This window comes from Canis aureus, chromosome 7 (assembly GCF_053574225.1).
Source record: "Canis aureus isolate CA01 chromosome 7, VMU_Caureus_v.1.0, whole genome shotgun sequence".
Taxonomy (NCBI): domain Eukaryota; kingdom Metazoa; phylum Chordata; class Mammalia; order Carnivora; family Canidae; genus Canis; species Canis aureus.
In genome coordinates this window covers 4,847,555-4,865,262 of record NC_135617.1, presented here as the reverse complement: position 1 = coordinate 4,865,262, position 17,708 = coordinate 4,847,555, and the positions used below count along the sequence as shown (strand labels likewise).

At 38.2% G+C, this 17,708-nt stretch overlaps 1 protein-coding gene across 2 annotated transcripts in view; it reads left to right on the top strand.

Moving 5' to 3' along the window:
- SLC16A10 (solute carrier family 16 member 10) overlaps positions 1–17,708 on the top strand; it is a 118,201-nt gene that overhangs the window by 48,802 nt on the left and 51,691 nt on the right. For both annotated transcript variants that reach the window (XM_077902755.1, XM_077902756.1), the window contains exon 2: positions 16,358–16,502. In XM_077902755.1, coding sequence (XP_077758881.1) covers positions 16,358–16,502 — 145 coding nt within the window. The remainder of the gene's footprint in view (positions 1–16,357; positions 16,503–17,708) is intronic.

Genomic DNA, 17,708 nt, shown 5'->3' with positions numbered 1-17,708 from the left:
ACCTCCACCTCCAAATTCCACAAAGGATTTGAGGTGGTTTTCAGAGGCATGGAATACTACACAAATAAAAATGGTAAGATAGGAGCAGAAAATAAGAACTCAGGAGCCATTAAAAATATATGGTATGTGGTTAAGACCAGGGAAACGAATTAGGGGTGGTGGAAGGGGAGGAGGGCGGGGGGTGGGGGTGAATGGGTGACGGGCACTGAGGGGGGCACTTGATGGGATGAGCACTGGTTGTTATTCTGTATGTTGGTAAATTGAACACCAATAAAAAATAAATTTATTTAAAAAAAAAAAAAGACCAGGGAAAATAGTACCTAAATAATTCGTAAACCATTAAGGGCCTGTATTGTTATAATATAATAACAAAAATGACTTTAGGCTTCCCGGCAACCAGAATGAGAAGGGAGACATGATGGAGGTGGTTAAAGAGGAGAAAATTTACTTATTACTCAAGCAAGTGAAGTGTTTTCCTAACCCTTAGCCTCTTGTAGGAAGCACTGAGGAATGAATGAAAGAATGTTGGCATTACCCTTGTGGTAGATGTAATAATAGATTTCATCAGGTGGATTTTCTTGGTGTCTTGATGACACCTGAGGCTATGACATCAAGAGACAACTCTGAAAGCAGTGCTCTCAGTGGCCCGTGAGATCTGAGTTCACAGGTTCCAGGTCTGGCGTAATCTTAGGGTAATGTGGAGAGTCCACTGCACAGTTTCCCCATCTTTAAATGTCATTGCTTTCAACAGGGCTTGTGATAAGCGCTGCCCAGGAGTTCAGCACTTGTGCTGTGGGTATTTTAAATTACACTGGATTAATCTCCTTTAGAGACCAAACCAGCAGACTGCCAGGTTGGCATCCTCTCATGAGAAGCCTCAGCCGACTCACAGTTAGCTGTATGACCAGCACACTGCCTTTTGGATGTGGGCTGGAGGATATTGTCTTCTGCTCTGAACAATGGCAAGGTTAGAAAATGTTCGTTGCTCTTAGTGTGAGTTTCAGTAAATTGGAGTGAGGAGCTTTGGATTTGAGGCTGGAATTGTGAATCTAAGGAGTGAAAAAAAAAATTTCCACAAACTCAGAACCATCTGTATACTACTTTGAATTTCTGAGAGCTGTGAATTAAAGATAACCCTGGAGACCCAGCAGTTGATATGAATATGATGTGTTGTGAATATTTTAACCTTGGACTTTGTTACTTTTCATATTTTTGAAGTAGTATGTAATACACGATTCCAGAAATCTATCTCTGTAGTTGTTAGAGCCATGTTAGTTCACTCCCCCTCCTCCCAAGCAAGGTGAATGGTTGCAGGTTAGCGTCAGTGTTGATATCCTCCCCACTCTTGAGTCCCAAGCTTTGAGCCATTGTCTGCAGCCATGAGCAGCCTTGTCCATTATACCTCAATGGTCTGTACAGGTGTTATTATTTTCTATATATGCCAAAACCTGGAAATATTGGGATAAACATTCAGATGAACTTAGTGTTTCTTTAAAGTCCTTTATTTACAGAATCTTGATATTACCAAACAGAAGAAATATGGTTATTTGGAGAAGTAATTTCCTCTTAAAGCATAAGTTCATTTCTCCTTTGACTTGTATAACTTTCTGTGGTGAAAAATAGGAGATTCTGAGATTTTTCACTGTGAGAGTGGAAGGTTATGGACAAGCAATGGAGAAGGCTAGAATGATTTATATGATAATGGATTAGGGTTGTAGAAATCTATGTGAATTTGTTTAGTTTAATGTAGATCTGGATGGTTATGTATAGGAGGTGTTTCTAGAAATGTGTATGTACATGTATTGATGCATTACCTAGCTCTCTGAACTGAGAGGGCCTAGAAGCAATGATGCTTGTATAGCAACAAGCACACTAAGCAGCCAGGTCTTGGTTTCTAATATCATTCTCTGATAAAAGGAACCAGGCTCTTTACAGAAGTGGTTGATTCTAGGACTGGTGCAGAAAATATACTCCACAGTATTTGGGGTATGTCAAAGGATCACAGGAGCCAACTGAAAGAGTTCCCAATGGCCAACAAAATAAATAAGGTATTATTGGATTATAAGAGTATAAAATAGATACCCATTAGTCTGTACCGATATAAATAAATCATTGAACATATAAGTAAATGTGAGAGAATAGACAAATCTCCTTGCAGAAGAATCTCAAATAATTTATGTAGGTGGATACTTTGCCTTCAGAGAGGTACAGTGTAATTCTCTACTCCTTAAGTGTAGGTTGTACTTCGTGACTTCCAAGAAAGCAGTATGAAAAAGGCGAAAGGTAAACTTCACAGTGGAGAGACCTGACAAACACTATCATCCAGGTGATCAAGGTTAATATCAAAAGTAATAAGTCATGTTGTGATACTATGTATTCCTGATATGATGTGATGAAATGAAAGACCACTTCTGTGATCTTCTTCCCAAACGCTCATTAACTGCAATCTAACCATGAGAAAAATATCAGACAAATCCCAATTGAGAGACAGTCTACAAAATACTTGATCAGTACTCCTTGATACTGTCAAGGACTTCAAAAACAAAAGTCAGGCAAACTCACAGCTAGGAGGAGTCTGAGGAGACATGATGCCTAAATATAATGTGGCAACCCAGAACAGAAAAAGGACATTAGGTGAAAACTAATGAAATATAAATAAAGTATGGGCTTTGTATAGACTGAATAACGTATCAGTATTGGCTCATTAATTGTGACAAATCTACCATACTAATAAAAGATGATAACAGTAGGGGAGACTGGATGTGGAGTATATATGGGCCTTCTCTGTATTGTTTTCACAATTTTTAAAATAAATCTAACACTATTCTAAAAAATAGTGAAAGGGAATAAAGGGGAAAGGAGAAAAATGAGTGGGAAATATCAGAAAGGGAGACAGAACATGAGAGACTCCTAACTCTGGGAAACGAACTAGGGGTGGTGGAAGGGGAGGTGGGTGGGGGATGGGGGTGACTGGGTGGCAGGCACTGAGGAGGGCACTGGATGGGATGAGCACTGGGTGTTATTCTATATGTTGGCAAATTGAACACCAATAAAAAATAAATTTATAAAAAATAAAAAATAAAAAAGTAAAGAAGTCAAGGGCGCCTGCTTAGCTCAGTCGCTTGAGGATCTGACTCTTGGTCATGATCTCAGGGTTCTGCTTCCTTCCTTCTTCCTCTCCCTCTGCCCTTCCCCCCCCCACTCATGCTTGCTCACTTGCTGTCTCTATATAAAATAATCTTTAAAAAATAAAAAGTAGAGAAATCTCAAGTTTTTATCTTACTGTTGAGATAAGACTTGGGTATTTTTAATTTGAGAATAGAGTGTCCAAGAGTTGTAGATACAAGTTAGCTAAGAAGTCAGTATCAGTGAAACCATAGAGTATAACCTCAAACTACAACCTGTAATTTTAGGGCAGATCTAAGCCACAGCAAGTGTTAGAACTATGCTCCTAACTGCCAGCACCTGTGAACTTACAGAGGGGAAAAAAAGTCTCATTTGTAAGCACCATGAAATGGCTATACAGAAATGATGCCTCCATCACTTCTGGATAATAGCTCTTTTATTGTTATTTGGTGTTTTTCAATTCAGTGTTTTAAATATTTATTTTAAATATATATTTGATGTTTTAAAAGAACTATTAATACAATGTGAAAAGAAGCTTTAATTCCAGAGCAGTGGAATATATGGGATTGAAGATTTCAATTTTACCAGAGTAGTCGGTTATTTTTACAATGAGCTTTATAAACGAAAGAGTTTGAAGTTGTTTTCCTCATGTTAGCCCCTTTAAAAAAAAAAACACTTATTTGAGAAGGGGAGTTCGGGTGCGCACATGAGTGGGAGGGGCAGATGGAGAGGGAGAGAGAATCTTCAGCAGACTCCACATTGAGTCAGCCTGTCACCGGCCTCGATATCATGACCTGAGCCGAAACCAAGAGTTGGATGCTCAACCAACTGCACCACCCAGGCAACCCCGTTTGTTAGCCCCTTTTTATAAAGTTATTCTATCTCCTCCAGTATTCTAGAGGAGTACTTGTGAGGAACCTTTTGAGGATCTGAAAACTAACTTTATGTATTTTTTTATTCAATATTTCAAAAAAAAAAAGTAGAGGGTAATACAAGAAATACATGTTCTATATAACTACTACTCGATTGTAGTCACCTCTTTATCCCTTCATTTATGATCCTCATCTGTGCTTTCCCAGAAGTAATCACTGTGCTGTGATGTTTTACACTGTTTATTCTCATCATGTTTTGTACTATTACTACATGCGTGTGAATCTGTATCCCAGTGGATATTAATACCAGCATTTCTTTATTCTAATGCTAATGGATATTTAGGTTGTTTTTACTATTACAAACAACTTTTCAGTGGACATTCTTATTCATGTCTTCTGGTGCACATGTATAAAATTTCTCTGGAGTACATGACTGGGAGTGGAATTGCTAGAATGTGGAATATGCATATCCTTGGCTTTCCTAGATGCTGCTAAATTGCTATTCACCGTGGCTATTTCAATTAATGTCGGAGTGCATAGGAATTCCCACTTTCCCATAGCCTCATTAAAACTTGGTATAGTCATTCTTATTATTTGTTGCCAAATTATATTCTGTTATTTTTCTTTTAATTTGCATTTTTCTGATTAATGAGCATTTTTGTAAATGTCAACTGGCTGTTGGGTTTTCTTTTCTGTATATTTCCTGTGAACTCTTTTGCCTATTTTTCTATTGAGTTGTCTTTTTCCCTACTGATTTGTAGCCCGTCTTTGTAAATGCAAGATGATAATAATTTACTACATATGTATATGGCCTGCAGTGACCCCCATTCTGCAGTCACCCCTATGACTTGTCTCCTTTTGCTTTAGTTCTAGTGCCTCTTTTTGCATAGGAATTGTAAATTTTATCTGTATTTTTCTTTGTGCTTATGTCTGGAAATACTTTTCTACCATGAGTTCAAGATAATCTTTGGGGAGAGGAGGACGCCTGGGCAGCTCAGTTCATTGGGAGCCTGCCTTAGGCTCAGGTCATGACCCTGGAGTCTTCGGGGTTGGACTTCCTGCTCTGCCCTTCCCCCCACTTATTCTCTCATGCTCTCTCTTGCTCACTCTCTCAAATAAGTAAATAAAATATTATAAAAAAGATACTCTTTTTTTCTTTTCTTTTTTTTTAAGGTTTGTAATTTTCATATTTAGATTGTAATCTGAAATAAAAAGTTTTCTCCATGTATTGAATTTTTTATTTCAGGGACTATTTTTTCATATCCAGGAGTTCTAATTAATACTCTTTTTTTAAAATGCACTTGCCTGTGTTTTATTTTTGCTTGTTTCATGGTTTTTTAAAGTGAAAATATCTTTTATTTCTTTGAAAGTTCTAAACATTCATTTTGGAGTGGTAGTCACATGGTCTACAGAATTAATTTCATCTGGAGTGACTATATTGCTAATTGGTGGTTTGTGGGCTGTCTTTGTTAGCATGGGACTTGGCTTCAATTTTTTGGAATTTGAGTTTACAGAATCATTCTGAGTAGGAGGTATAATGTTTTGTTTGATTCCCTCTTTCCTCACCCTCCCTCCGTCATGGGTCTTCTATCTCGCTCCCTGAACTCCCAGTTTAGACAACGTCTTTTAAACTTCTTGTTCCACAGTAACACTAAAAATCTCACAGACCAGCCAGAGAGTCAGTGGTGACCTTGTTTCAGGCCTAGTCATGAGGCTGAGGCTGTATCCTCCTTCCCCTAGAGGTTTGTAGGATTCTAAATCTTTAATCTGAACAGAAATCACTAAATTCCCATCCAGCTCACACTTGCCTCCAGTCTCCTTTTCGCAAGGTGTGGGGCATTCCAGCTCTGGCCTTAGTGAGCTTGGCTTATTTCTGTGTTAAAGGGAGTACTTTTAGTCCTTTTAACAATGGCCAATGCCTGCTTCCAGACCTGGATTCCAGAAGGCAGACCCAACTTAGTCCATTCCTTTTTGCAGGTAGTCTGTAGCCCATAACTAGGTCTTTTTTGTATCATTAAATGTGTGTATGTGTGTGTGTTTTCTAATTGTATCATTACTTTGTGTTTGGAACAGAGGATGATGCATGGAACTATGAATTCACTGTGCCATCTTGACTGAGGTCTGGATTTTGTCTTACTTTAACTAGATTGTGAGCTTCTCCAGGAAAGGATAACTTTTTATCAACAACTTCAAACATGGTGCCTGGTTGTGGGTGCCTGGTGGGTGTTTTTTTATGAAGGGCTCTAGGGCATGTCTTCTTACTCGTGTTTCCAACCTGGATGTTTGAATCCCACCAAAGTTGTATACTTGGCAAGTTGCCTAGGATCCCTAATCTCATTTTACCCGTCTTTAAAATGAAGATAATACCTCACAGGATTGCCTGAGGAGCTAATGACAATTCTTGTAGGTCCTTTCCATGGATTAGCAGACATTCCAGAAATGTTCTCTTTTCCATCTGTCCTCACCCCTCCCATTGGTGATTAACACTTTTCCTGGCAGAGCAAACAATTCTCTGCATTTGTTGTTGGATATAGTATGCTATAAATGTCAGGCTAAAATGGTTTATAGCATCCTCAGACTTTTATAGTTCAATGATTTTTTTTGGCCTTATTTCTGTTACTGAGACAGATGTGCTAAATTACAACTGTGATTGTGGATTGTCTAGTTCTGTTAGTTTTGTTTTATGTGTTTGTTTTTTATGACATCTTTTTGTTGTTGTTGAAATCTTCCATATAGGTTCATTTCTTAATCAGCATTATTGAGGTATAATTGATATGTAATAAACTGCATGTTTAAAGGATGTAATTTGATGTATTTTGTCATGTGTATGCACCAGTGAAACCACTACTAAAGTCAAGCTAATGAACATAACCATCACCCTGAAAGGTTTTTTTTGTGGCTCTTGGTATAATCCCTCTTCCAGCTCCTTCCCTCCTCCAGGTAAACACTGATATGCTTCCTCTCACTATATATTAATTTGTATTTTTTAGAATTTTGTATAAATGGAAGCATACTTTATGTACTCTTTGGATCTTCTTTCTCTAAGTGTGATTATTTTGGTGTTCATCCATGTTGTCTTTATCAGGAGTTCACTCCTGTTTACATTGCTGGGTCGTATTCCATTATATGAATACACCTTAATTTGTTTATATAGACACTTCTTTGTGGACATTAGATTTCTTCTAGTTTTTGACTATTAGAAATGAGCTATAAATGCTGTATACAAGTTTTTGTATGGATATATACTTGGTTCTCTTAGGTATATACCTAGGAGCAGAATGGCTGGGTCATATGGTAGGGGATAGTTTAACTTCAAAATTACTGGGGCACCTGGGTGCCTTAGTCGGTTAAAGCATCTGCCTTTGGCTCAGGTCATGATCCCAGGGTCCTGAGATTGAGCCCAGTGTCGGGCTCCCTGCTCAGTGGAGAGCCTGTTGCTTCTCCCTCTGCCCCTCCCCCCATTAGTTCTCTCAAATAAATAAATAAATAAATAATCCTAAACTGATTTCCAAAGTGGTTGAACAATTTAATATTCCCAGTAGCAGCATGTGACGGTTTCAGTTGTTGGTTTCAGTTGCTTTATGTCCTCCTCAGCACTTGTATGATTAGTCCTTTTCATTTTAGCCATTCTAATAGGTATGTGTGGTTTTTCATTGTTTTTTAAATTTACATTTCCCTTTTCATCCTCTTAACAGTGTCTTTCAAAGAAAAGTTCTTAGTTTTAATGAGGTTTATTTTATGGATTGTTTTAAATATTGTATTTAAGAAATCTTTGCCTAACCCAAGGTCACAAAGATTTCTTCCAATGTTTTCTTCTATAACTTTGATAGTTTTCAGTTTCACATTTAAATTTTACCTATTTTGAGGTAATTTTTACATATGGTGTGAAATAAAGATCAAATTTTATTGCTTCCTGTATTTCTGAAGCTTTGTTATTGAGTGTAAATTTATCATTGTTATATCTTCCTGATGCATTGACACTTTTATCATTATAAAATATTCCTCTTTGTTTCTAATAATACTTTTTTAAAAAATATTTTATTTATTTATTCATGAGAGACAGAGAGAGAGAGAGGCAGAGACACAGGCAGAGGAAGAAGCAGGCTCCATACAGGAAGCCTGACATGGGACTCAATTCCAGGTCTCTAGGATCACGCCCTGGGCTGAAGGCGGCGCTAAACTGCTGGGCCACCTTGGCTGCCCTTATAATACTTCTTAGTCTGTTTTGTCTAGGGTTCATAGGGTTATTTACATGGCATATTTTTTCCTGTTTTTATTTTCTATTTATTTGTGTATTTGTATTTAAAAGCATCTCTTTAAAGAGGATATAATTCCTGTTTTTTTTTTTTTTAAAGATTTTTATTTATCTATTCATGAGAGACACACACACACATGGAGAGGCAGAGACACAGGCAGAGAGAGAGAAGCAGGCTCCATGCAGGGAGCCCAACGTGGGACTCGATCCCAGGACTCCAGGACCACTCCCTGGGCTGAAGGCAGGCGCTAAACCGCTGGGCCGCCCAGGCGTCCCTATAATTCTTGTTTTTAAATCTAGTCAGATAATTTTTGCCATTTGACTAGAGTTTTTTAAATCTACTTTTATTTAATGTAATTACTGATATGGTCATATTTAGGTCTGACATTTTGCTGTTTGTTTTTTACTTGTTTCTGTTTTTTGTTATTCTATTCCTTCTCTTTTGCCTTCTTTGCATTAATCAAATAATTTTAGTAATCAATTTTAACTTCTCTGTTGGCTGTTTGGCTATATCTCTTTGCATTATTTTTTAATGCTTTCTCTGGGTAATATGCATCTTTAAGTTACCCAAATGCATTTTAAATTAATACAGAATTGCTTCCAGTGAAATATAGGAAGCTCACAACAATATATAACATTTATCTCCGTTTTTAGTGCTATAATCATATATACAGTGTTATAATTTGCCTTAATAATCACATAAGTTTCTATAATGAAATTATGTGGAAAAAGCATATGTATGGGTATGTCACTTTCCTTTGCACCCAAGTTTGCCAGCTGGTATCATTTCCCTTCAGCCTAAACACTTTCTTTAATATTTCTTGTAGTGTAAGGCCCCCCAATGACAAATTCTGTTTTTATTATCAAAAAATGTTATTTTGCCTTCATTTTTGAAGGATAGTTTAGCTGTATATAAAATCCATGGTTGACAGTTTTTTGTCTTCAGCACATTGAATATGACAGTTCCAGTGTCTTCTGTCCTCCGTTATTTTTTAGGAGTGGCCAACTGATAATGGTATCGTTTCCCCTTGGATATAATAGTTCATTTTTTTCTTTTGCTGCTTTCGAAATTTTCTTTTTATCTTTGGCATTGTGAAGTTTATGATTAGGATTGATTTGCTTAAGAGGTTCTTTGAGCTTCTTAGATCTGTAAGTTAATGTTTTTCACAAAATTTGTGATTTTGGAGGTCCCTTAATTATTCATATATATTGTCCCTCCTTTTTCTTTTTCCCTTCTAGGACTTCAGTTGTACATGTGTTGGGCCTTTTGATTTTTGTCTCACAGATCTCTAAGATTTTGTTCATTTTTATTATTATTTTTCTCTCTTTTCTTGATATTGGGTATTTCCTGTCTTCAGATTTATATGTTTTTTATTTTTTGTTGTTAGTATGCTAGTGAGCCTATAATGCATTCTTTAGTTATGGTGCCTTTCAACTCTTCAACTCTGGAGCTTCCTTTTTTTTTTTTTTTTTTGTAGTTTCCATTTTACTGTTGAGATTTCCTATCTGCATGCTAAATAAGACAATAGGTATTCAATTATTTGAAAATGCTATCCTTTAATACTTCTAACATATTTATAATAAAAATTCTGGAATCTTTGCTAAATGCAACATCTAGCCCATTCAAGGTCAATTAATATTACTTATTTCTTTGTCTAATAACCTTAGGTTGAAACATGGATATTGTAGATAATATTTTGAAGCAATTCTGATTCTATTGTGTTCTTCCAAGAATTACTGAGTTTTTGTTCCTGGTAGGCAGTCAGCTTGCCTGGATTCAAACTGTAAACTCTGTCACTTTGTGCTATGCAGCAGCTGGTAATTTTTGCTCATTTCTTACAGCTTTCAGCTGCTACTTTCTTTAGTCTGGCCTCTAACTGGTCTATCCAGTACCTGTATAGTTTGATGATTCTCAAAAAAGCCCACAGACTTACAATTTTTCTTTCAGTTTCAGCTTTTCAAGGGTGAACTCTCCTTCACCTTCAGTGTTAGACATTTTCCAGTGTGATAAATACTTTTTTTCAACACATGTTATAATTATTCTCTTTAGGGTGTTTTGCTTGACCACTGTACTCTGATACTATTAGAAGTGGATAGTACATAAATTTTTAAGGGCCTATTTTTTTAAAAATTATTTATTTATTTATTCATGAGAGACACAGAGAGGCAGAGGGAGAAGCAGGCTCCATGCAAGAAGCCTGATGCAGGACTCGATCTTGGGACTCCAGGACCACTCCCTGAGCCAAAGGCAGATACACTTAACAACTGATCCACCCAGGGATCTCTAAGGATCTATTTATTTTAGAAACCACCCACCTGTGCGTGGGGTCAGAGGCAGAGAGAGAGTTTGGAGCCGACTCCTCACTGAGCACAGAGTATGACAGAGGGTTTGATCTTACAACCCTAAGATCATGACCTGAGCCAAAATCAATAGTCAGATGCTCAACCGACTGAGCCACCTAAGTGCCCCAAATGCAAATAATTTAAAAGCCACTCCTTAGTGGAACTATAACTACCAAATAAAATTTAGGGTGGCAATGAAATGGGCAAGTATAGTCTACTTATTATTAAATTTTTATGTAGTTGCCAGACAGCTCAAGGCTCCAAGAGTTGTTGGAACTTTGTTAAATAGTATTTTACATTTTATTTTATTTTTAAAAAAGATTTATTTATTTATTCATGAGAGAGGAAAGAGAGAGAGAGAGGCAGAGACATAGGCAGAGGGAGAAGCAGGCTCCCTGCAAGGAGCCTGACATGGTACTCGATCCCAGGATCCCAGGATCATGCCCTGAGCCGAAGGCCGACGCTCAACTGCTTAACTACCCAGGCATCCCAATATTTTACATTTTAATCTCAGTTTTGTATGGTTTCTTATTTTTTTTTAAAGATTTATGTATTCATGAGAGAGACACAGAGAGGCAGAGACATAGGTAGAGGGAGAAGCAGTTTCCCTGTGGGGAGCCCGATGTGGGACTCAATCCCATGACCCTGGGATCCTGACCTCAGTCAAAGGCAGACTGAGCCACTGAGGCGTCCCCGTATAGTATGGTTTCATTTTATTTGAAAGTATTAGACCAATGTTGAGATATTACAGAGCAAAGCTATCTTGAAAGAAGCCAAGATAAGTGGAAATGGGGGTTGGAGCTACCGAAAAAGGGCGAAATGATATCAACCTTTAACCACAGTAGTTCTTCTCTTTAAATATTTTCAATTGTAAACACTTTGCCCTTGCAATCATTTACATCTACATAATTATAACACCTTTATTTAACTTAATGTGCAAGAAATTCTTCTTTTTTTATTTTTAAAGATTTTATTTATTTGAGAGGGCATGAGCATGAGAGAGAGGAGGGGCAGAGGGAGAGGTGAAGCAAGGGGGTTTGATCCCAGGACCATGAGATCATGATCTGAGCTAAGGACAGATGCTTAGCGAATCGAGCCACCCAGGTACCCCTGCAGGAAAATCTTATGTATTAAACCTAACCACTTCCTTTGAGTAATTTGCATTCTCCTTTAGCCATATACCAAGAGCTAAGATTCATTCTCGGTAAGGGGTAAGAAACAAAGGATCTGAATGGGAAAATTGGAAAGCTTCCTGGTATTTTTTTTTTTCAAGATTTTATTTATTCATGATAGACACAGAGAGAGAGACAGAGAGAGACAGAGACACAGGCAAAGGGAGAAGCAGGCTCCATGCTGGGAGCCTGATGTGGGACTCGATCCCAGGTCTCCAGGATCACACCTCCAGCTGAAGGTGGCGCTAAATTGCTGGGCCACTGGAGCTACCTGCTTCCTGGTTTTTTTTTTTTTTTATATATTTTTAAATTTTTGTTTATTTATGATAGTCACAGAGAGAGAAAGAGAGTCAGAGACACAGGCAGAGGGAGAAGCAGGCTCCATGCACCGGGAGCCCGACGTGGGAATCGATCCTGGGTCTCCAGGATCGCGCCCTAGGCCAAAGGCAGGCACCAAACCGCTGCGCCACCCAGGGATCCCTCTTCCTGGTATTTTTTAAAAAGATTCCCCACATGGCCTTTCTCTGATGTCCCTATAATATCACACACACATAAAATTAAGAGTATGCAAACACTTTCTAAAGACATTTTTATACATTTTTTGACATCTCTCTCTCTTTTTTTTAAGGATTTTATTTATTTATTCATGAGAGAGAGAGAGAGAGAGAGAGAGGCAGAGACACAGGCAGAGGGAGAAGCAGGCTCCATGCAGGGAGCCCCACACGGGACTCGATCCCGGGACTCCAGGACCGCGCCCTGGGCCAAAGGCAGGCGCTAAACTGCTGAGCCACCCAGGGATCTCCCAGACATCTATATCTCTTAAGGCATTTATCACATTCTATGTAGTGTTCTTATTGGATCTTTTTTTTTTTTTTGCATATGTGTTGCTAGGCTGAAGTTATTGGAAGGTAGAGAAGTCTCTTAGTTGTTTTATATTCTCAACAGCCTGGGATAGTGCCTAGAATTTGTAATAGGCACTTTTAATAGGAAGGGAGAGAATATTGCTATTCCATAATTTATTTATTATTTTTTTTAGATTTTTAAAATTTATTTATTCATGAGAGACACACACACACACAGAGGCAGAGACTCAGGCAGAGGGAGAAGCAGGCTCCATGCAGGGAGCCCAATGCGAGACTTGATCCCGGGACTTCAGGATCATGCCCTGGGCCAAAGGCAGGTGCTAAACTGCTGAGTCACCCAGGGATCCTGCTAATCCATGATTTAAATAGCACTTCTTCTATTGAAAAAGATTTGTTTTCTCAACAATATTAGGAAACCCTGTGTGGGTGTTTGGTTTAATTACATCAAGGGACTAGGGCTAGTTTGCATGTTTTAAATAAAAATTTTACCATACTGGGTATAGTAACTATGTATTTCAGTTTCTCAATTGTTAAATGAACTTAATAAGAGTACCTATTGGGACATCTTGGTGGCTCAGCGATTGAGCATCTGCCTTCTAGCTCGGTGTGATCCTGGAGTCCCGGGATAGAGTCCTGCATCGGGCTCCCTGCATGGAGCCTGCTTCTCCCTCTGCCTATGTCTCTGCCCCACCCCACCCCTCTCTTTCTGTCTGTCTCTGTCTCTCATGAATAAATAAATAAAATCTTAAAAAAAAAAAAAAAGAGTACCTACCTACAGAGTTTTGGGGATTAAATAATATAATCATCTCTGAGTATATAAATGATCTCAAAATATTACTGAGTTTTTTTCTTTTTTTTTTTTTTACTGATTTTTAGTAATAATACAATCAGACTTGGCAGGGGTGAAGGGCAGTAGCAGTCTTTTATTTTTATGTTGTGTGTCATAACCCATAAGACTTTGCATTCTCTGGGTTGCCATGTTAAAACTTTATAAAAGCTAGAAATTTTATGAGTTAACAATGGCAACTAATTATTCATTCAAGAATTAATTTCTCCTTGAAATTTTTTTTTATGATTTTATTTATTTATTCATGAGAGACACACAGAGAGAGAGAGTCAGAGACACAGGTGGAGGGAGAAGCAGGCTCCTTGCAGGGAGGCTGATGTGGGACTGGATCCTGGACCCCAGGATCATGCCCTGAACCACTGAGCCACCCAGGCGTCCCTCTCCTTGAATTTGATCAAAAGATCAACCTAACTTCATCTGTTGCTGATTATTATTGTAACAGAATGGGCTGTTGGGATTTTAGCCAAGGCACTAAGGTGTGAAATTCAAAAGTGATGTATTTCATGTTCAAGAACCAGTTAAAGGCTCTAAAACCCATAAGAAGGACACTTATGGGTCAAGGAAGAACATTTTGTGAGGATTCTTTCAGAATTATGCTATGGCCTCTTCTTACGACATGGGAGAAGTAGGAGTGCATACTCTCACACTTGATATCTAGTGAGAGGAACTTTAGAGGGACCATTCAGAGATTTAAAGAGTTCTTTTCGGTTAGGGGGCAGAGAGGAGTGGGGTCTGAATCCCCTGAGAAATCCAACAAGGAGAGGAGTATAGCTGGCTAACCACTCCCGTAGGCAAAGCTATCCAAGAGTTGGTTGTGTTGGAATTTGTCTACACTCCCACATTTGTCAGGACAAAGCATTCTGAATGTTTCCTATACGTCAGAGGCAGGCCTAGTGGAGGAGAGGGGGGCAGTCTGGAGCTGTTTTGATTAAGGACAATGAAGCTCCAACAGTTGGTCTTTTAAGTGACAGCAAGACCGTCAGGAGGAAAATGAATTATCGTTGACAGTGGAGCTACAGTCACAAGATCTCTGAGGTGAGACTGAAGAATCCACAAAAGTGCATCTGAGAAAAAAAGTCTGCTTCAGACACGATCAGACATCTTTTGGCGGGACCACTTAAGTTGGAATCTCTTAGCCTGCCTTGTCCCAGCTTCGCTCTTTCCCATGCCTATTTTAGAGAGTATGGCAGCTGGGGAGCGGGGGAAGAGGTCGTAAAAAAGAAACAAAGCCGGGGTTGGGAAAAAAAGATTTGATGACCATGTGAAGATTGGTCTGTTACTAAAAGTGACCATAGGCCTTCCTGCTTTTAGTGTTGGCTGGAAGAATTATATGGGCCTGCTGAAGTGGTCACCCAGCTGCAAGGGAACATTTTTCCCCTGCATGAATTTTACGAGGATAGTTGAGACAAAAATATAGTTGTATTTGATTATATCCTGCAGTTAGTGCTTGTTCAATGGGCATAAAAATTTAAACTTTTTCATATTTGGTAGAGCAGATCAAAATTTAAACAGTAATACATAAAGACTTGTTTTTTTAAGGCATAAAATCTTGTTTTATTCTTAAAAGTACTTTGACTTATGCGAACATTACATGCACTATATATAAATGTACGCTCTTGGATTTCTTAACGTGATATTCTATTTCATGTTGGTGTTTCACTTTGTTATAAAGTGCCTTTATCAAAAAATAGATATTATTCTTCTATTTTGGGGGATCCCTGGGTGGCTCAGTGGTTTGGCGCCTGCCTTTGGCCCAGGGCGCGATCCTGGAGTCCCGGGATCGAGTCCCACGTCGGGCTCCTGGCATGGGGCCTGCTTCTCCCTCTGCCTGTGTCTCTGCCTCTCTCTCTCTCTCTGTCTATCATGAATAAATAAATAAAAAATAAATAAAAATCTATTTTGCCTAGATTATTTATTTCATAAAGAAATATGACAGGTGACTAAACTTTTTTAATGAAAATAAATTATTATAAATTCATGATGTTTTTTATATAAGATAATAGACTAAAATTTTACTTTTCCCTGCTTCTCCTTAAGTAGACCCATCCTGAACAGCTCTGCACATCTGGGACTGGAGTTGTATTACTAATCTGGCCAATCTCCTCTTTGTACTCTCCACTTCTTAATCCCCCACCACCAACACCTTAGTCAAGATTGCATTGTTTGAGATAATGGAAACAACCCAAATGTTTATCTGTAGGTGAATGGATAGAGAATGTGTGTGTGGGTAGGTGTGTTTGTACACACACACACACACATATACACACACCTATACAAATACAACATAAACACATGCATTCCTAAATTATCTCATTTTTTAAATGACTTCCTTTCTGTAGACTAGAAGTTGCTTAAAACCATAGGTAACAGCTTAGCATTAATAGTGTTTGGGTCATAAGAGAATGATTTGATTAATAATACAAGCTTTTCAAGAATTCAGTTAAACACAAATAATTGGGGATGCCGGGGTGGCTCAGGGGTTGAGCATCTGCCTTTGGCTCCAGGCATGATCCCAGGGTGCTGGGATCAAGTCCCCCATTGGGCTCCCCGCAGGGAGCCTGCTTCTCCCTCTGCCTAAGTCTCTGCCTCTCTCTCTCTGTCTCTCTCATGAATAAATAAAATCTTTAAAACACACACACACACACACACACACACACACACACACACACACAATAATTGCTGTGCTAATTATAATTAATATCGGCCAGTCCTTTGAGCTGTGATTCAGGTATGTTTCTATTTTATTCCAACTTCCTCCCATCCCAAAAAGTAATAGCTTTTTTTGCACTGCTATTGTTCTAAATATGTATTATGTCCTATGGGATAAGTACAAATGCAGTTTGCCATGTCATAATGTTCCTTTTGTGCCTCTTTTACAGCATGGGTAAGTTCTCTGTCCATGGGGATGATTTTCTTTTGCTGCCCAATAGCCAGTGTCTTCACAGACATGTTTGGATGTCGGAAGACAGCTGTTGTGGGTGCTGCTGTTGGATTCATTGGACTCATGTCCAGTTCTTTTGTAAGGTAAGGACTTGATTGTTCCTGCTGCTTTTCAAGAACTGTTAGATACTATAAAGTTGTGCTTTCAGAAACTTTACTGTTTACAAGGAAAAATCTTCCTTTCCATTGCAAAAGCTTTTAAGCAGTGTGACTTACTTACCACAGTGTTAGCCGTAGTCCAAGCTTCATAATTTGAATGCTTTTACTTGTAGCTCTCTCATATTTTTTAATTAAATTTCATTTTTTGACCCACTGATCAAGAGCTACCAAGCTTTCAGAGGAGTGGGGAGAAATGTAGTGTAAGTTCAGGTGTTGAACCCACCTTCCTGTGATCCCAGTCCTGATTTCTTAGGAAAGCCTTCTCTGGCAACTCCAGGTCACATCAGTATTCCTTCTTGGAATTCTCTTTATACACATGATTGGTATTTACTGATTTGCACTGCACTTCTTCAGTTGTCAAACTTCAACGATTTGAACCAGCTGTTACTGCGGTGAGAATTTAGAAGTAAAAGAAGCTCAGTAGCAGTGAAATGCCATTGTTTGTGCTTATGTGCTTTACTCTGTAGGAGAAATATGAAGCTAACATCACCTGGCATTCATTCATTCATTCATTCATTCATTCAGACAATGGTCTGGAATCTCTCACTCTTTTTTTAAGATTTTATTTATTTATTCATGAAATACACACACACACACACATACACAGAGAGAGGCAAAGACATAGGCAGAGGGAGAAAGCATATTTATTTATTTTAAAAATATTTTTAAAATATTTTTAAATTTTTAAAAAATATTTTATTTATTTATTCATAAGAGACAGAGAGAGAGAGGCAGAGACACAGGCACAGGGAGAAGCAGGCTCCATGCAGGGAGCCCAACATGGGACTCAGTCCTGGGACTCCAAGATCAGACCCTGGGCTGAAGGCTGCGCTAAACCGCTGAGCCACCCGGGCTGCCCAGTACTATTTTTAATGTATGCTTTGAAAATGGCAGAGAAATATATAATAGATCTAGATTTTTTCCCTTTAAAATTGTTAAATAAAAATAAATTAACACCTTAAGAAGTAAGTTGCAGTTATCTGGAAAACTACTTATGTACAACAACTGAGGCTGAATGAATAAAGTATTATTTATATTTTGTTCTATATTATTTGAGGTAGATGTCTTGTTTCACTAAGCAGATTATGAGCAGGGCATTTTCACAGTTTTAATATTTTTTCCCATCAAGTA